The following is a 20589-nucleotide window of genomic DNA, read 5'->3' as shown; positions in this document are numbered from 1 at the left end:
TTTTTATACCCAAAATGCAAAAGCTTGACTTGCATGACAGTTGGTTTAAACAAGAGGTTGGAGCTGGTGAATTCATTGGACCATACTTCTTCAAAGAGGTTGCGAATCGTAATGTAACTGTGAATGGTGAGCGCTGCCGTGAGATGATATCAAACTTTTTATACACAAAATGCAAGAGCTTGACTTGCATGACAGGTGGTTTCAACAAGACGTTGGGGCTATGTTAAAGCTCATGTCTATACAGACAAGCCTGCTTCAGTTGACGCATTGGGAGACAACATTGAAGCATTTATTCATGAGATACCGGCAGAAATGTTGGAAAAAGTATGCCAAAATCGGACTAAGCGGATGGACCATTTGAGGCGCAGTCACAGTCAACATTTGCATGAAATAGTCTTCCAACATTAAATTATATGGACCGTACTATCGATTCAAATAAAGATTTCATGCATTTTTCCGCATTTTATTTCTCTTTTTGAAAAACTTTCCTATAGCTCTTAAAAAATCACCCTTTATAAGATACATACGAGTGTATCCCAAGATTCTATGTGCTCTTATACTCTAATCCCCCCACAAATCCTCCAATGCTTCTCTTACGATGAAAGTCTATCCCCCACATGTTTTCCACAAACCATTTGGCCATGATGCAAGAAACAAACGTTGAAGTTCAAATTCTTTGACCTCATGCATGTTTTGTGGTCAGAAACATGTTGTAACCCAGTATGGCGGTTGTTTAATGTTTGTTCAAAGCTGCTGGATAAACTCGAATTAGGCGGTCGTAAACATGGTTGTAAGCCGTCTCGTCGATTAAGCACATTTGTCGGATAAAAGGCATTTACGGTTAGAAATTAATTACGCCATGGCCAGAACAGCCATGGTCTGGGCTAGGATAGGCTTGGTTGGGGCACAGACAAAATGCATAATCGATCACTGATGACTGAGTGACTGACTGCCTGACCGTTACCAGGAACTAGCACCAGGCGCTCGTTCAATAGTCCAACTCCTCGGACACGCAATGGTGACTATGGCATGGAATCTCAGTGGCGGCCACTTAGACACGGTCTTTGGCCACTTTTAAAGCATAATACCCAATAAATGAATGCCGCCTCCACAAGGTTTAGAACGTTTTAAAATAAAACAACAAAATAGAGGATTTAAGAAAAACACGGCATCTAGGAGCTAATTGTGGAAAATGTTTACGATTTTATGCGCTTGTAAATTCGCATGCGTGCGCCTTGCGCCCTGTCAAAGTGTCTTGAAGGCTTGAAGAAAAATAGATATAAACTTGTTCAAAGGGGAAAGAAAGGGTCTTTACTAACTTCACTTTAACTGAAGAATGAACACAGCCGGCCTATGGCATTGTTAAGTGCCCGTAATAAAGTTGTTGTCGTTGCAGTGCGCATGCGCATGGAAAGGCAATTTTCTGTCTGTGTCGTAAATATGCTCAGTGCCAATGACTATTGAGATGAGTTATGATGACATCTGCAACACGCTGACTAACTGCCTGGCTGGCGGAGTGAGTGAGTTGTTGCAGTTGTAACTGCGGCACATGCAAATTAACCAGTTGCACATCGCAAACCACAAAAATAAATAAAACTCTCGAGTCTTGCCACTTTGCCATGCCTCAATGCTTGGCTTCTTTCACCTTTTGGTTTTTTGGTTGCAGACTTTTCTCATGTTTTCTTTTTTTCTATTTATTCTCTTTGGCAGGAACTCCCCATGAACTGGCCACAGAACATTGGCAACGCATGATACACGCCACCAAATGTCGGAAGCCAATGCCACGCGTTATTCCCATTTCGAACAACACATCCAAACGTTATGAACCCTATGCCACCATCTTGCACAGATGTGGAGAGGATACTGGCTGCTGTGGTTCTACGGCCAGTGTGTGTACGGTCAAGAAGCAGGAGATTGTCTTGGTCTATGTCTTTGTAAGTATTTGATGGACAATTTGGAAACTATGTTTAAGAGTGGTAACATTGAGACTCTTTTGCCATAATTCGGGTTCATATAAGCTCTGTAGTGGATGTTTGACAATACCCTTGAACCCAAATGAGACCTACACATTACACTGTTCGTATTGTTTCATCCATCTCTAAGAGTTAAACAAGCACTTCCTATTTTTTCAAAATACTTCAAGGCATTTCAATGTTAATACATCTAAAAGGCAAATTGCAAATTTATCCATAGAGGAACACGCACAAACAAAAACATCCAAAATAGTGTTTCTTTTCATATATTTGCCCCACAATGGTGGAGTTGAAGAAACGTTGACAACTTCCAAAGAACCATCATCAATGGGATGAATGTTATTGTACCACATTTAAATGAAACAAAAGTGCTCAGTAGCATTTTCCCAAGAAGCCAAAGAATACTGCCACACAAATTCCTTCACGAACACACCCATAGTTTATTGAGTCATAATTTAGCAAAAGTTCCATTCGAAGGCATCATCATTGGCGATCACATTTGCCGCCACTGCACTAAAACCAGACTTAAGCCCACCTGGAGACTTCTTCACACTCACACAAAACTAAAGCGAAGATAAGGTGTCAAGAACGACTGCAGATTACAGACCAGAAAAAAAACCAAAATGCTGGATATCCTATTAAGGTGGGTGTGTTCGGTAGCTTATGGGGCTCCTACCTCCAAAGATGACACCAACGGCAAGTTAAGGCGATTAGGCGAGCAGTGCTCATTCGGCAGTAGACAGAAGACCCAAGACGCACACAGCCATCGCCATAAATTTTGTTTTTTAAAACTTCACTCATCGTGTTCGTCTTTTGTTAACCTTTTAACGACTGTTGTAGTCTTTACTTGGCATAAGGATTTTTGGATTTGAAAAGCTCATGGAATATTTTGGATTTTTCTTGGCAGTCCGAGACAAAATATTCAAATTATTGCTATGAACTAAGTAAAATCTTATTTGATGGGCACATGTGTACTTTACGTACAAAATTTCTGTCAGGTTTATGTGGCAGCTATATCAGGTTATAGACCGATTTGGACAGTACTTACCGTTGATATTCGTAGTCAGCGTGCTAAGTTCGGCCGGGCCGAATCTTATATACCCTCTGCCATGGATCGCATTTGTCGAGATCTTGCCACAGTATCTCTTTTTAGGCAAAAAAAGGAAAAAACTGGAATGTTATTGAAACGATATCAAGTTATGGTTCATTTCGGACCATAATTGAACTGAATATTGGAGACCATAGTAGAAGTCATTGTGTAAAAATTCAGCCAAATCTAGTAAGAATTGCGCACTTTAGGGACTGAAGAAGTAAAATAGGGAGATCGGTTTATAGGGGAGCTGTATTGGGCTATAAACCAATTCATGCCATAATCAACACGTATGTTAAAGGTCATGAGAGAAGCCGTTGTCCAAATTTCAGCCAAATCGGATAATACTTGCCAAGTCAAGATCGAAATTTTAGCTAAATCGGATAATAATTGCGCCCTCTTGTGGCTCAAGAAGTCAAGACCCCAGATCGGTTTATATGGCAGCTATATCAGGTTATGGACCGATTTGAACCATTCTTAATACAGTTATTGGAAGTCATAACAAAATACGACTGCAATATTTTAGCCAAATTGCTCCCTGTAGAGGCTCAAGAAGTCAAGACCCCAGATCGGTTTATATGGCAGCTTTATCAGGCTATGAACCGATTTGAACTATTCTTAGTGTAGTTGTTGAAAGTCATAACAATACACCTCATGCAAAATTTCAGCCGAATCGGATAATAATTGTGTCCTCTAGTGGCCCAAGAAGTCAAGACCCCAGATCGGTTTATATGGCAGCTATATCAGGATATGGAACGATTTGAGCTATTCTTAACACAGTTGTTGGAAGTCATAACAAAACACGTCGCGCAAAATTTGCACCAAATCGGATAGGAATTGCGCACTCTAGACGCTACAGAAGTCAAGACCCCAGATAGGTTGATATGACAGCTATATCATGTTATGGACCGATTTCAACCATACTCAGCACAGTTGTTGGAAGTCATTATAAAAGACCTCGTGCAAAATTTGAGCCAAATCGGATAAGAATTGTGCCCTCTAGCGGCTCAAGAAGTCAAGATCCCAGATCGGTTTATATGGCAGCTATACCAAAACGTGGACCGATATCGCTCATTTACAATCCCAACCGACCTACATTAATAAGAAGTATTTGTGCAAAATTTCAAGCGGCTAGTTTTACTCCTTCGAAAGTTAGCATGCTTTCGACAGACAGACGGACGGATAGACGGACGGACATGGCTTGTTCGACTTAAAATGTCATGACGATCAAGAATATATACTTTATGGTGTCTTAAACGTATATTTCGAGGAGTTACAAACAGAATGACGAAATTAGCATACCCCCATCCTATGGTGGAGGGTTTAAAAATTCAGCGAAATCGGACATCAATTGTGGCTTCCAAGAGCTAAAGTTTTAAAATCAGAAGATCGGTTTATATGATGTTATAGGTCTATTTGGGCCATGCTCACCACAGATGTTGAAAGTCATGAAAAAGCTCATTTCGCCAAATCGGATGATAATTTTGGCTTCTAGGCGTTCACGAAGTCAAGTCAAAAGACCATTTATATAGGAGCTTTATTCATTCGACCGCTATCGTGATTTCGACAGACATATGGGGGAGAAACCATTCATTTCGTCTTATCTCCATTTACTGCCAGACCCATTTTCACCGACTCCCTTTCGATTCTTTCAAAGGCTGCAGCTACTACTTCCGTTTACCGACCTATGATGTTGATGTCGTTTGCATAGGCGAGTAGCATATGTTCTCTTGCGATTAGTGTGCCACACCTATTCACAACTTCATCTCCTATGAGCTTCTCCAGCAGGATTAAAGAGATCACACGGTAGACTGTCTCCCTGTCTGAAACCTGGTGTGGTATTGAATGGTTCGGATAGATTCTTTTCTATTCTTACTGAGGAACGCGTATTCGCAAGTGTCATTCTGCAGAGTCTTATTAATTTTTCAGGGATACCAAACTCAGACATGGCATGTAATACCTTTGAACGTAAAGGGAAATCGAAAGTGGTTTTGAAGTCAACAAAGGGATGGTAGGTGTTGATTTGTTCTTCTCGGGTCTTTTCCAGTATTTGGCGCAGTGTGAATATCTGGTTCAGGTTGGATTTACTAACTTATTTTAATTGGCTATCACAGAACATTTGAGATGTCTCCCACCACTTGATCTTTCCATAGGGCTTTTGGTCATCCCGGTTTGCTTGTACCACCGTGTTTGCCTTCAAAAGACTTCTTTGCTGGAGCTTCTTCATCCATTCTGACAACATGACCTAGCCAACCCAGTCGTTGTATTTTGATGCGTGTAACTATGCTATCGTCGTCATACAGCTCGTGGTTCATACGTCGCCTATATTTGCAGGTTTGATTTATCAGGTCTAAAGCTGCTTTGATAGGGCCCAATTATCTCATTGACTTTAGGTTTTAATCTTTAACGCAGTACGCTCGAGAGTATCTTGTATGTGATGGGGAGGAGAATTATTTCTCTTTAGTTGTCTCATTCAATCTTCGGGTATGCATTCTTCTAGCCAGATGATGATGCATACGCCTTATCAGCGTGTCGCCTCCGGTCTTAAATAGTTCAGCGTGTAACCCGTCGTCTTCTGCTGCCTTGTTGTTCTTTAGTCGAGTCACTGCTACTTGGACCTCATTCTGACTAGGAGGAAAACATTATATACCATCATCATTGATTGGTTCTGCGGTATGCTCTTCACCGCCAACCTCGGACACTAGCAGTTGGGTAAAATGTTGTTTCTATATCCTCAGAATGCTATCTGTGTCAGTTACCAGATTTCCTTTTTTGTCTCTGCAGGAGGATGTTCCTGCACCAAAGCCATTGGTTTGATTTTAATTCTTTTCTCGTCATTCATTCTGACTTCTGTACATCTCAATTCGCTCACACTCACGTCTTTCCATTTTCTTTTTCTTTTTGGAATAGAAGTTTCTCTTCTCTCCATTTCTCTCGATACCTCTTTTTCATCTGGCACGTTGTTACTGATTGCAGGGTTGCTCTATATGCCGCATTCTTGGCTTCAGTAGCATCTCGACACTCTTGGTCGTAACTTGGGTTTTTTGGACGAGGCTTCAGGTATCCAAGTACGGATTTCGCGGCATTTTCCATGGAGTGGGCAATAGTTTGCCACTACGCCATTATATCATCGGAACAAGGAGTGCTTTCATCATGCAGTTGGGTCAGTCGAGTGGAGTATGCCGCTGTCATCTGTTGTGTTTGCTGCTTTTCAATGTCCAGGTTCCGTACAATGTCAGTTCGTACTTTCCTCGCCACGTTCAAACGGCTGCGTACCTTTGCTGCAAAAAGGGAATGATCCAAATATATTTTCGTTCCACGGATCGATCGTACATCTAACACGCTGGATGAATGCCTTGCATCTATCACAACGTGATCAATTTGTTGAAATCTTGTGTTACTAACTACCATGTTTTTTGCCGTGGCGAAATCTATCAGCCTCAACCATTTACTGAATTTATCTCGTGGAGACCAAACTTTCTGACTGCTGGACCAAAAATGTCTTCCTTCCCTATCCTTTTAATATCATGGGCATATTCTCTCTCTAGGCGCTCGTAGAAAATGTCCTTGGTCTGCTCGTCTTTGTCTTCCGTCGGGGCATGAGCACAAATATGGCTGATGTTAAAGAATTTGGCTTTCAACCGGTTAGTGGCCAGCCTCTCATCCACCGGAGTAAGGCTGGAGACAAGGTGTTTAAGTCTCCGACTAACCTCCCAGTCCAACGCACTTCTTGTAAGGCTGTAATATCTGCCTTATATTTCTCTAATACATTTTCTAGCGCATATCCTGCACCTTCTCTATTGTATAAAGAGTGCGGACATTCCAGGTGCACTCCAAATGACTATATTCCAAAAGGTGGAGTACACCTCTTTAAGTTGTCCCTCTTATGACACATCACCGTGGATCTATAGACCCCAACCATGCCGTAATTTGGCTTCCAATAAGTAAGTTATTCCGAGAAACCTTAGAAGCATTATGAGCGACGGCGGAACCTGTTCGGAATCCAGCTTTGATTAGCTCTAGCTGCTAGCGGCGACGCACTTTCTTGGGCGCTCAGAATTAGCTGGAGTGTCGATGTAACCGGATGGTATCAACTGATTCATTAGTGTCGAGTCACTGTCTCACTTGTAAAGCAAAGTTGCCTTCTCTGCCCATTGAATTTGTTTGAAACCTACTTGTAACGGGACTGGGTGGCGTACTGCCTGCTATGTTGCAAAGTGCAGGACCGTATGTCATACGATGCCTTGAGGCAATTATTGGGAGCGGTGTTTCTTGGGACTACTTGCCGATTTGGTGACTGGATGTTAGGGCGGCTTCCATCCCGAAGATAATTTTGTTGAGAGAGAAGCTGCCCGATCGGATTGTCACGATATAGGCTGTCTGCTCTGGCGTCGGGTCAAGACTGGTTAGACTGTCCACTGCTCCAAATTTCTTCAAATTTGGACAATTAAATGTTCTCTTTAAGCCCCAACTCTTTATATCCAAATATGATCCGATCTGGGCTATAATCGGTACGGATAAAGTGAATTCAAATACAACTCAAAATTTAAATTTCAGCGAAATCGTATAATGAATGGGCCTTTAATGGGCCAAAGATCTTAAATGCGGAGATCAGTCTATATGCCAGCTATATCTGAATATGATCCGATATTGGCCAAATTCGGCGTGGATGTTGAGCGATTCCGTAAAACTCACAGTTCCAAATTTCAACGTAATTAAATCTTACCTACGCCTTCTATGAGCTTAAAAATTCAAAATGGAAGATTGGTGTGTATGGCAGCTATATCGGTATATAGTCCAATATATCTCATTTTTGAACTAAAGCTGTATATGGAAAGAAAATATGTGTGTAAATTTTCAACTCAATATTTTTATTTTTAAAGACTGTAATGTAATTTCAGCGGACAGAAGGACAGACATAGCTTGGTCGTCTTAGAGTTTTAAGTTGAGTTAGTAAAGTGCTAGGATAACCGCTTCGGGTTTTGTGGGTTCAATTGCCATCAGAGGCTTCGACCTACTGCTACTGTAGTCACACAATGGACTAAATTTGTGAGAGACTGTTTAAGAGACTAACCTAAGATTATACATACATACGTATATATACTTTATAATAATTAAATGTGAGGCCACTGCGGCTATGAGACTTAAGGCGATGTGAGAATCGGTTGAGGAGGAAAGCAGCTCATACCATCGCGGTATAATCGTGGCGACGATAGGAAACCTGGAAGGAAGGGAAGAGGTTTCCGATCGGATACCTGAGATGAACCTTGAAGTCGAGTGCGAGGCACTGCTGCCATCGGGACAGTCTTAGATTGACGGAACCCTAGTATTGCCATCTGAAAGATCATGTTACACGGATGGATCAAAGCTAGAGGACAGGGTGGGCCTGGGGGTTTACATTGAGGACCCAGGGACTAAGATCTGTTTTAGACTGCCTGACCATAATACGGTCCTGCAGGCGGAGATCCGGGCGATCACGGAATGCGTGAAGTGGTGTGGTGCTAACGCGAGGACGTCGAGTGTGAACATCTTTACCGACAGTAAAATTGCCATAATGACAATATCCACCAGGACGGTAAGCTAACGAACAGTCTTGCAGTGTAAGAAGGACATTAACGCCTTCTCTGAGGATGGCAAAATCCCCATTGTTTGGGTGCCGGGCCATAATGGAGTAAGGGGAAATGAAAGGGCAGACGATTAAGCGGTGAAGGCCAGATGATTGCTGTCAATAAACTTGGTTAACCCAAAGCCTTTCGGGTCGACGCAGTCCGAGTTAAGGGAGTGGACGACGAATGCGCATGCAACATTGTGGAGAAGTGAAACGGTCGGTAGGACGGCGAAAATCTTTTTTTTTAGTGTAGCGCACCCAGCATTGTATAAAAAATCATCTGATAACTTAACAGATTATATGGAACCAAATTTACTTTCATATCCTTTTACGCTGTTTTATTTTTTTATCGTTGTTCTGCTCTATTTTTTGTAGTCGTACGACTTTAATTATCGCAAAGAAATCGAGGCGTTGCCAATGCAAAATCACACCGAATGTCATTGTGTCAATCGTGCCAGTTTGCAATACGAATCAATGCCACGTGGTAAGAGATCTGGTTCTTGGCAACATCATCGAACACCACAAATACAAAAACCATCGAAGACTTTGCTTCAGTACCAATACCAGCCACAACAGCAATTGGTGGCTCGATCAGATATGAAATCTCAAACTCATCATCTAGAGACGCAGTACCCTCATCGTCATCATCATCATCAGCACCAGCGTACGGAGAATATGCTCAGTTGCCATTGTCCTCGACATTTTAGTGCCTTGGAAGAGGATGTTGAACGCCATGCTCATCTGCCGCGGCCACACACAGTGCTCACGCGCAAATGCCGATGTGATTGTGTGGCCAATAATCAAACGTGTCTGCGTTTTAAACAGGGCGAGGAAGGATTTTCACTGGAAGATCGCAAGTAAGTTGCTTGCTATGTGCTTTTTTTGTTATTTTTAGCCCTTGCATTGAAGACAATCAAGAACTAGATGTTATGGCCATGTTATTGTCTATATTTTCCCCAGAAACTTTTTGATGTCCCTTTATTCTGTGTTTTTTTTTTACTTTTTTCTTTAGGTGTATTAGCGAGCATGATTGCAAACCTCCCGTGTGTGCCTTTGGTGACTACAATGTCCAGTCAGGAAGATGTCCCAGTTACCGATCACATGGTAAACCGAAATTTTAGAAAACAAACGAATTTCCATATTTTAAATTTAGTTTTTAAGCATCATCATCAACACCATTTTCAATCATGTGAAAATGTATTTCCAGCAAAATGTTTTGGATGTTCCCAGCTTATTTGAAGTTGTTGTCCGAAGTTAAAAAAAATAGTTTCAAAAATGTTTTCTATCAAAAAATAAACTTTTTTATGCAATTCCTACTGCTCTGCTACTGAAACAATTAGAAATCAGTTCCATGCCTATTAAGGTAACCAGCCCATCTTTCTAAACCCCTTTTGGGGAGGTTTGTTCAGCCCACTACCCAGAGAGCGTCCTAAGTTTATGACTACATCTACGAACCTTTTATTAACAAACTGTACTAAACAGAGAGACCTTGGAACTGGCTGCTCATGAAGCTGCATCAAAACTGTTCTGGAACATAAGGCACAGTGCGTCTTCGATAAGGGCTGGACCAAAAATAATTTACCTCCTGTACACTAGGTTCAACCAATTTTTTAGTCGAAAAAGCAGCAAATTCTTATCTACAACGAATTCTAAGAAAATTTGCCCAAAAAACCATGGTTCTAAAATAAAAATTGAGTTTACAAATCCGAACAGATTTTGTCGAAATTAGACAGAGGCTTTCAAATCGCAATAGCACATTCCAAATTTCGTGCAACTCAATAGACCTTGATTATAAAAAAGACAAACTATACGTCTGAACGTAGAAGATACTTTAGTTATGGATGTACTTTGTCGATAAAAACCGGAAGGTCGATTTTTATTCTAGACTTTTGGTATCTTAGGCCAAAATTCTTAGAAAATCTAGGGATGGGCTTCCTTTAGAATCCTTGGTTCGATAAGGTCTTCATGACGAGCTTGTTTGGAAGGGTATAGTACACTCGACGTTCGTACAGGGTATAGTACAAATCGGACCATGTTTTAGTTGTCAAATTGACTCCATTGGTTCATAAAAGTGAATCAACACACATATGTTATCAGATCAACCACAAATGTTCACAAACAAATAAAAGGTTTTTGTGGACGAAACGTAAACTGCCGTTCACATTCTGACAACGACTAATGCACAGTTTTATGGTTTTTGTGTGCTCCTGAGAAACGAAACTGTGATCCATTCATCCCATCATTGTGTGTTTTGTTAGATTTTAAGATTCCCAAAAATTTAGCACAATTGGAAGATGTTAACAGGTGCTGCTGGGACCTCAAAGTTTTGCCAAGTTCGATTTTTTTTTGGTTATTTGCCAACTTTTTAATACTGAAGTCGAAATAATGAAGCCAAAGTCCCTAAAAACATGCAAGATAACCCTAGTCAGTCTGTCGTTTTTTTTTTTTTTTTTTTTGTAATGAAGGTAGAGATCGCATTCATTATCCAGTCATCACGAAAATTTGATTATTGGACGGATATGTATGAAATTTGGTATGGAATGTTGTATTACCCATCTGAAAGCCTCTACCAATTATTATTAAAATACTGCAATTTCGTGATGATTTGATAACAAATGCGACCTGTACCTTGATTACAAAACAATTTGAAAAAAATTGTTCCCTATGGGACAGGACGGTCTTATGTACATACAAGGTTTTAAGAGTCAATGAAACTTAAGGTTGGTGCCAGAGAACTGCAAGCGGATTCTTTTTTATTAGTGTTATACTCAAAAAAAAAATGGATGTCAATACATAACGCAAACTGAAATCAACTCAGCATTAGCCCTCGGCACACTCTCATGAGGAATATGAATAAAAGTCATGACACTCATTTGCACGTTTGGATGTTTGTTCGTTTGAATGATTCATCGTGTAACATCGTTTGCCTTCATCTATTTCGTCAAAAGCGTTGTTATGTATAAAAGAATGAGAGCAATAGAGAGACAACCAACACCTGAAATGGCACAAAAAAAGCATAAGCATTCAATCAAATCATAGTGATGATGCTGCGGTGTTGCTTTAGAAACGGTTATGGATGGAAAATTGTTATGTTAGTAGTTCTGTTGATAGTTTGAAAAAGATTTTTGAAAAGATCGCATAAAAATTCGATTAAAAAAAGTTAGAAAAAAAACTTTTCCTCAAAAAAATAGTAGACAGGGTCTTGTAAGAATTTGTAAGTCGCACTTTTGCAGAAAAGTAGTCAGTTTTAAATGTCATTTGACTCTATAAGGTTAGAAATTCCGACATTAGTCGCACAATGGTAACACTATATCACCCTCTTACGAGTACATAAAATTTCATGACAATTAAGCGTTGGTTTGGATGTTTCATCATCATTTTTTTAACTCGCACTCAGAATCATGTACTCGACATCCAAAAAGGCAAAAAAGCAAAATCAACGCCACTCACAAGCAACATGCGGTAACATACAAAAAACAACTCACCACTTTAAACGTCATGTGTTTGTGTGTTCATTCAAGTAGCGTTGTTTTCAATACATAGAAATATTCTGTTTGAGTCATTCAAAAATTAAAACACAATACGTTGAGGCATGAGTTGCGTTCGACCGCTGTAGAGCTCTGGTTGTTACGCATGAGATTTTACAGGGTGGCTGTTCATAACGGACGGTGCATGAAAACAACAACGAGCGTTTAGAAACTTATCTCCGCATGTTGAGAATATTTTCAACAACGCCTGTTCAACATAATATCACCATCAGTGCATTATTTTGAACGCCGTATTTCTATCTTTCTTTATTCTTTATTTTCTTCTTTTTTAATCCCCTCAAACAATCAATCGAATTGTGCCCAAGGTCTCACAAACAATTGTAAGAATAAAATCACCTTTCTTCAAATGAGCTGGGAACATCCAGAACTGTAATGAATATTAACTAAATACCCTTGATTACATTTCTAGATTCTAAGATTCCAAATTAGTCACATTCATGAATTGAATAGTTAATAAGACATAAAATAAAGTGAAATAACTTTTGTAAAAAGAATTTTGTTTACCTTGCCATAAGAAAAAATTTTTCACTCAAATATTACCCTAAGAATCCTCATTATTATACATGCACAAGAAAACTAAACGAAAATTCTCTATATTTTAAATCTTCCAAAAAAAGGTCATATATCACTAAATTTAATCTTTTCTCCAAAAGTAAATGCAAATGCATTATTGGTAGATTTACCAAGCGGAACAAACAAACAATGGCACAAACATTGCAAAGAGGAGAACATTATCTAAAAAACATTAAATTAGACAAGTGTCATTACAATATTAAGACCACTTTAACGTGCAAGGATTTATCATTCTGGCGAATTGAAATCCAAATTTTGTTGAATAAATAGGAATGAGCGCAAACATCATTGGGCATTATCTGGCTATAACATTGTTGCGCTTATAAAAGAACTCCAAAGTTTTCTTATTGATGTCTTTTAAGAATTATTCCCCCACCAACAAATGGCTTACATACAGCATAAAGTCCTTCAATATTTTGGATATAACTCCCATGTTTCTTTTAATGCCACATTTTGTAGCCATTGCATAATAAACAAAATTTGCAACCAACTTTTCATTCGCATTTTCGCAACTAACAGTATAGAATAGTAAAGGAAAACTTAAAACACATCGATTTGTATATAAGCCCATTTTATCTAAACGAGTATTGTACTAACATTTACATTCTAATATTATGAGAATAAAAACAAAACATTCAGCACGTACTTAATGTCTATCTACTATTTTTATCATCTTATTATCTAATGAAAAAAAAAGAGTTAAATGGAAAATAAATCCTAGTTTTACAAGCTGATCGAATTTTATTGTGTCTTAAAACAAGCTCAAATCTTTAAAATCTAATGAATACAAAGTCAATTGTAAAATCTAGGGCAAACCATTTGATAATTCCTTAATTATTCGTATAAAGCATATGCAACACGTACTTTATATGTTTGTATTGTATGTTCTTTTTTTATACAAGTCTAGATTTTAAATATTATTATTTGTTGTTTTTTTTACAATCAATTATATTTGCTATAAATAAAGCTAGTCATACGACGACAATTATCTTTGGTGTTTTAATCCTAAGCGGGGAGGTTACTGGAAAAAGTCTAAAAAACAGTAAGTTCTATGAATGAAATAAAAATGTAAACATTACTTCTTAAAGCTCTTCTCTATCCAATTACAAACTACTCTTAATATAGCTAATGACAACATTATTACCATATACACATCTAAGTTATAATATTCGATAACATTCAACTCCAAAGCCGGACTACGTAAATGTTGGGCTCCCCGATGGCGAATAACATACTCCAACCAATATATAAGAGTCTGCTCATTTGTCTGTGGCCTATCTTTATAAAGGCTAGAGAATTCCTCTGAATTTCTTCGATACTCCTCCTTTGTCAAAAGTTCATGTATGGCCCTCACCAAACCTTCTTTGGTGAGATTGTGAATATCCAATTTTAAGCCCATATGCTTTGCCTGTATCTTTGCCACATTTGCTCTCTGATCACCGAAGAATGGAAACCCCAGTATGGGTTTGCCATAACGATAGACTTCTGATATGCTGCCCTTACCACCATGACTTATAAATAGCCTAGTCTTATTTGATGCCAAAATGAGAGTTTGTGGCCACCACTGTTGGCACAAAACATTTCCGGACTTCATTTCCAATTCGGTGCAGTTTTTGTCATAAGTCCATAGAATTGTGTAATTGGGATATTGCCCAAAGGATTCTAAAAATATATCTACAAAATTTGTGTCCATTTGTGACCATTTGACTCGGGATCCAAAACTTAAATAGATAATATTATCTTTAGTCTTCAGTATGCTTTCAAGTTTATTATCTTTGTGTTCTTGCTTGTGATACTCCAAGCCTCCAATTTCAATAATAGCTGGTAAAAAAGGTGCTATGGGTCCTTCACTTAAAGAGTGATGATTGAATAGGGCCAATGAAACATTTTTTCGTATTTCATTGAAGGCGGGGTATTTTGATTCCGGAAAGTGTTCACTAGAAATATAAGAAAAATATAAAAAAACCATCTATACAACTTCCAACAGTTGCACAAAATCATGTGTAGTACGAAAGAATTGTAATTTGTCACAGAATGAATGTCAGTCATTACACAAAAATATATGCATTGGGAAAAGTTCAGCTAATAAGCAGAGTTGACGAGCTGGGTGATCTGATAATTGCGTTTCGCTATTAATACGATTCAAATACAATATACCAACACACGGCCCTTGAAGCTATGACACCTAATATTGGTTGAAAAGTCTTCTAACCAAAGACGAAACGCGTCCCATTGTGGTAGGTATGTGTTGGTATCTTTTGCTTTCCTTTTCCATTTGCATCTCCGCTCATTGAGCTCGTCTCAAAAGAGAAACAAAACCCGTTAGTTATCGCAGAGCAAAAGATAAGGAGTATAAACGAAGACGCTTCAATTTTGAAGAAATTTGAATACTGATAATATTTTTTTAAAGCATGCTGATTTAAAATAAAAAAAGTAAAAAAAAAGTAAAAGCATGCTGAGTTCGGCCGGGTCGAATCTACCCTCCACCATACATCGCATTTGTTGAGTTCTTTTTCCGATATCTCTTGTTAGGAGCTATATCAAGTTATGGTCCGATTCAAAACATAATTAAATTGGATGTTGAAGATCACAATAGAAGCCATTGTGTAAAATTTCCAATTCGAGTAAGAAGTGTGCCCTTTAGGGACTCAAGAAGTAAAATAGAGAGATCGGTTTATATGGGAGCTGCATCAGGCCATAGATCGATTCGGACCATATTGACACGTATGTTGAAGGTCATGGGAGAAGCCGTTATACAAAATTTCAGCCAAATCGGATAAGAATTGTGCCCTCTAGTGGCTCAAGAAGTCAAGATTCAAGATCGGTTTATTTGGCAGCTATAACAGGTTATGGACCGACTTGAACCATATTTACCACAGTTATAACGTTCCATTTCCTTGGAAGTCATAACCTAACACGTAGTACAAAATTACTGCCAAATCGGATAGGAATTTCGCCCTCTAGATACTCAAGAAGTCAAGACCCCAGATAGGTTTATATGACAGTTATATCAGGTTATGGACCGATTTCAACCATACTCATCACAGTTGTTGGAAGTCATAATAAAACACCTTTTGCAATATTTCAACCCTATCGGATAAGAATTGCGGCTTCTAGTGGCTCAAGAAGTCAAGATTCAAGATCGGTTTATATAGCAGCTGTATCAAAACATGGACCGATTTGGCCCATTTACAATCTCAAGCAACCTATTCTAATAAGAATTATTTATGTAAAATTTCAAGCGGCTAGCTTTACTCCTTCGAAAGTTAGTGAGCTTTCGACAGACAGACGGACGGACATTGCTAGATCGACTTAAAATGTCATGACGATCAAGACTATATATACTTCATGGGGTCTTAGACGAATATATCGAGGAGTTACAAATGGAATGACCAAATTCGTATACCCCCATCCTATGGTGGAGGGTATAAAAATCTGAATATTAATAAGCCTTTTATGGGTCTTATACCGCAAATCGGGAGATCAGTATATAGAGACTAACTATCGAGAATGTTCCTCTGAGCCCTTAGTTTCTAGCGAAGATTGTGAACACCAAATTAAAACTAGCGAAGATTGTGAACACCAATCTGAAAACAGCGGTGCTAAAACGTTTAACAATTGCTTGGGCTAAAACGCTTATCAATTTAAGATGGCTCGTAGGCTTATATATTAGACAATAAAAAACAAAACCCACCCGGAGAACATAAAGAATACTCGATAAATTACAATTTATTCAAAAATGGACTAATCTGGGAGACGTAAGGCGGAGACGTTATCTAAACTCATTGCTAGAAATTTTAGCAAAATAAAAATTATAAATATGGAGATCGGTCTTTGTGGCGAAAGTGTACCACTTTTGAATCCAAGAAGTTGGTCTGCATGGCGGATACGTGCAAATATTATCTGATCTGGATGTCCAAATATTGGGTTGCCCAAAAAGTAATTGCGGATTTTTCATATAGTCGGCGTTGACAAATTTTTTCACAGCTTATGACTCTGTAATTGTATTCTTTCTTCTGTCAGTTATCAGCTGTTACTTTTAGCTTGCTTTAAAAAAAAGTGTAAAAAAGTATATTTGATTAAAGTACATTCTAAGTTTTATTACTTTTAAAACATCCGCAATTACTTTTTGGGCAACCCAATATTATGTCCAGGGGTCTAACACAACATACTGTTTCTAATTAAAGCGAATGTTGAATTTTTATACCCATCACCAAAGGATGGGGGTATATTCACTTTTGTCATTCTGTTTGCAATACATCGAAATATTCATTTCCGATCCTATAAAGATAATATATATTCTTGATCGTCGTAAAAATCTAAAACGATCTAGCCATATCCGTCCGTCTGTCCGTTTAAATCACGCTACAGTCTTTAAAAATAGAGATATGAAACTTCCTCACAAAGAGAGAGAGATGAAACTTTGTACAGATTCTGTCGGGACTATCCGACTATATCTTGATATAGCACCCATATAAATCGATCTGCCGATTTAAGGTCTTGGTCCATTAAAGCCACATTTAGTGTGGGATTTCGCTGAAATTTTGGACAGTAAGTAATGTTAGGTCCTTCGACATCCTTATTCAATTTGACACACATCGGTCCAGATTTTGATATAGCTGCCATATAGACCGATCTCTCGATTAAAGATTTTAGGCCCATAATTACCGATTTTGCTGAAACTAAGCACAATGTGTTGCGTTAGGCCCCTCGACATTCTTACGGAGTATGGCGAATTAAGGTCCTGGGCCCATAATAGGTGCATTTATTGTCCAATTTTGCTGATATTTGGTAAAGCAAGTTGTGTTAGGCTCATCCCCAACCCTATTCAATTCGGCCTTGATCGGTCCAGATTTGGATGTAGCTGTCATATATATCGATATTCCGGTTTAAGGTTTAAGCCCATAAAGTGTGAATTAATTGTCCGATTTCGCACAATGAGTTCTGTTAGGCCTTTCAACATTCGTACCGAATATGGTCAAGATCGGTTCATATGTGGATATAGCTGTCATATATACCGATCTCTCGATTTAGTTTCTTGGGACAATAAAAACACGTTTATTTCTCGATTTCGCAGAAATTGGACTCAAATTTGACACAGTCGGTCCTGTTAAGCTCTTCGACATCCGTTGCTGCTATGGGTTCATAAATTATTAAATCATTAATTATTCATAAATTATGCATTTGTCACCGTTATATTGCGAAAGGTGGTTAGTATAAATCCGAGGTGGTGGGTATCCAATGCCTTTTTACTTGCTTTTTTTTGGCAAGCGAAAATTTAGGAATTGGGAGAGGAATTAGTTTTTATTGACGTTTGTTTTAAATTTCTGAATGTTAAAGTCAGGTGGAAAGACATTGACAGGAAGACGATTTCACATGAAAATAGTTCGGACAAAAAAATAATTCTCTCTGTAGTACATGGTCCAGTCAGCTCGCAAATAAAAAAAAACGGGTGTGAGTTCCTAGAAAGTCTAGTATTTCAGACGAACATCCTAACATCAGGAATAAGAAGGCTAATATCTGTGAAGCACACAACACACACTATGGAAGAATCGATAGAATAGCGTCACACAGCCCACATTACGATGATGCTCAAGAGAAACAATAGAGTTGAATATCCTACCGTCGCCAATCAACACCAGCGCTCTTCCCTGAACGCGGTCTGCGATCTACAGCTCATACATGTGAATTTAATTCCATTTTCCGCCTGATGTAGGTAGTGTAGATATTGAGAACGTCAGAGGGAGTGAAGTTATTTTTGCACCGCATAAAAAAGCCCAAGCACACGAATGCTTCTTTCGACACTTCAAATACATGGTTTGACAAACGGACATTGCCCAGAACGTCAAGAGAATCTGTTGCTCAACATCTATACAGCCGATAGATATTGACGATTGCATTGAGTGCGAATCGTCAATGCGAAAGAGATATGTCCTTGAAATTTGGATAGTTAGAGCTAAGGTGTTAGCGAGATGGTGAGAAAAATCCTAGGTTGCCCGGGCGCCTTTTAGCAGGCCTTTGGTATGCCCACTAATGGCTAAGGTTGTCTCAATCTCACGATAGGTCACCTGATGATCTTGCAATATCGGTTGGCGCACAGCGTCAATGGTTTTTGGAACAATAACTGATTTTGAACGACCTAACGAAATTCGTCTTGGAGTGAACTACGACCATATCATTGATAAACACTGGAGCTTCATGGCCAAAAATTTAATGAAGTTCATCGATGCATTGTTGTTGAGTTAATCCACGTCGAAAGTTGTAAAAATTATCGCACTAAAATGTTCACGATTTAATTCCATTTTTGAGCGAGAAGAATCTTTTAAGTTACTGTAAACAACACAAATAGCGCTCGTATGTCAGAGTACGTATGCAAATGCAAATTTTTCCCATGAAAATTCCACTTAGTTAAAGCTCAATGAGATGGGACCTCCTTTTTATAGCCAAGTCTAAACGGCGTGCCGCAGTGTGACACCTCTTTGGATAGAAGTTTTACATGGCATAGTAACTCACAAATGTTGCCAGCATTAGGAGGGGAAAACCAACGCTGAAAGTTTTTTCTGGTGGTCTCACCAGGATACGAACCCAGGCGTTCAGTGTCATAGGCGGACATGCTAACCTCTGCGATATGGTGGCCTCCAGCAAGTATAACTTCAAAAATGTCAAGCTTTACGATAGAGCTGTCAGTCGGCAGATTGCAATACAAGGGTTGTCCAATTCCGAAATATAAATGGCAACCATCGTATGCAACAATTGTTGGCACAAAAAAGATCCATAATCATGCCACTAAAGTTAAAATTTTTGATTGAGGAATCGATTTGTTATCTCACAAACTTACTTGTAAATCTCTTTCATTTTCTGCAAGGCCAATAATTCCACAAACTTTTCGAACCATCCAAATGCAAGAGCTTTGAAACCACTAAATTGATTTCTGTCGTAAGGCTGTGGCACATACCATCTCTCCTCTGGATTGCCCATTAGTCTATGTACAAATCCTATAGGTTGGCCGGTCCAAACCACCACAACGGGACATTTAAAATGGGCAGCCACGCCCAATTGATAGTCATTGAAGAGATAGCCTAAAATCATGAGATCGTAGGTAGGATGATGATTCTCCTGCATAAAACTCAGCCATGTTGGATCCTTCATGAATTTCGATGTATATTCAATACGTCTCAGCATTGATTCGATTTTATCCAATGGATTACTTTGTGCCATGGCTCTGCCCCTTGTATAGTTGGAGGATAATTTAATCCATCGTAAATTTGCGGCTTCTGCAGATATCTGCGGTATGTCATTTGTGGTGACCAGTGTGACATGGTGACCACGATCCAAAAGCAGGTTTACTATGGATGAGTACAATAGCAAATGGGAACGATGGCCATTGATGAATAAAGCCAATATCTGAGAGCCACCTGTTTGTGGCCAACAACACCCGGCCAAGACCAGCAGCAAAACGGTTGTGAACGCCGGCCAATACATTCTACAAGTGACACCCGCCAATGGAGAGATCTACTCATGACTTTTGTGTTACAAACAAAAACTTATCAGCCTCATGGAGACAATTAACAATCAATCACTGTTTGCAGAGCTGATAATGTGTGGAGTGAATAACAAATGGTGGAGCACCATTGACCATGTTCAATCCAAAGTTTGATAAAATAATTTCTTGTACAATTTTTATCTATTCAGCGATTTTTGAGAGGAGTCATTTGTCCGCCGTTTAAATGAAATTTACTGCTATGATGGTACCAGCGAACAAAAATGTGAATTTTGGTAGAATTTGGTTAGAGTACC

General features: G+C 38.9%; 2 protein-coding genes across 3 annotated transcripts in view; one reads left to right on the top strand and one right to left on the bottom strand.

Annotated features, from left to right (window-relative positions):
* Nucleotides 1-11866, top strand: part of LOC106081283 (myotubularin-related protein DDB_G0290005) — a 96162-nt gene extending 84296 nt beyond the window's left edge. For both annotated transcript variants that reach the window (XM_059365239.1, XM_059365238.1), the window contains exons 4-6: nucleotides 1711-1934; nucleotides 9047-9528; nucleotides 9684-11866. In XM_059365239.1, the coding sequence (XP_059221222.1) occupies nucleotides 1711-1934; nucleotides 9047-9528; nucleotides 9684-9792 (815 nt within the window). In that variant the 3' untranslated portion in view covers nucleotides 9793-11866. The remainder of the gene's footprint in view (nucleotides 1-1710; nucleotides 1935-9046; nucleotides 9529-9683) is intronic.
* Nucleotides 11867-13867: 2001 nt separating this feature from the next.
* On the bottom strand, nucleotides 13868-20274 carry LOC106081282 (UDP-glucosyltransferase 2). The gene is made up of 2 exons (XM_013243142.2): nucleotides 19631-20274; nucleotides 13868-14729 (listed from the first exon to the last, which is right to left on the bottom strand). The coding sequence occupies exons 1-2, from the start codon at nucleotides 20272-20274 to the stop codon at nucleotides 13868-13870; spliced, it is 1506 nt and encodes a 501-aa protein (XP_013098596.2).
* Between the last annotated feature and the right edge of the window lie 315 nt (nucleotides 20275-20589).

Source organism: Stomoxys calcitrans, chromosome 3, assembly GCF_963082655.1.
Source record: "Stomoxys calcitrans chromosome 3, idStoCalc2.1, whole genome shotgun sequence".
Taxonomy (NCBI): Eukaryota; Metazoa; Arthropoda; class Insecta; order Diptera; family Muscidae; genus Stomoxys; species Stomoxys calcitrans.
The sequence above is the reverse complement of the archived record's forward strand: the minus strand, read 5'-3'. Positions and strand labels throughout refer to the sequence as shown.

Coding starts and splice junctions, on each gene's coding strand:
- LOC106081282 (XM_013243142.2), bottom strand. CDS start 20,274: ATGTATTGGCCGGCGTTCACAACCGTTTTGCTGCTGGTCTTGGCCGGG. Junction 14,730..19,630: donor AAAATGAAAGAGATTTACAA/GTAAGTTTGTGA, acceptor TTATATTTCTAG/TGAACACTTTCCGGAATCAA.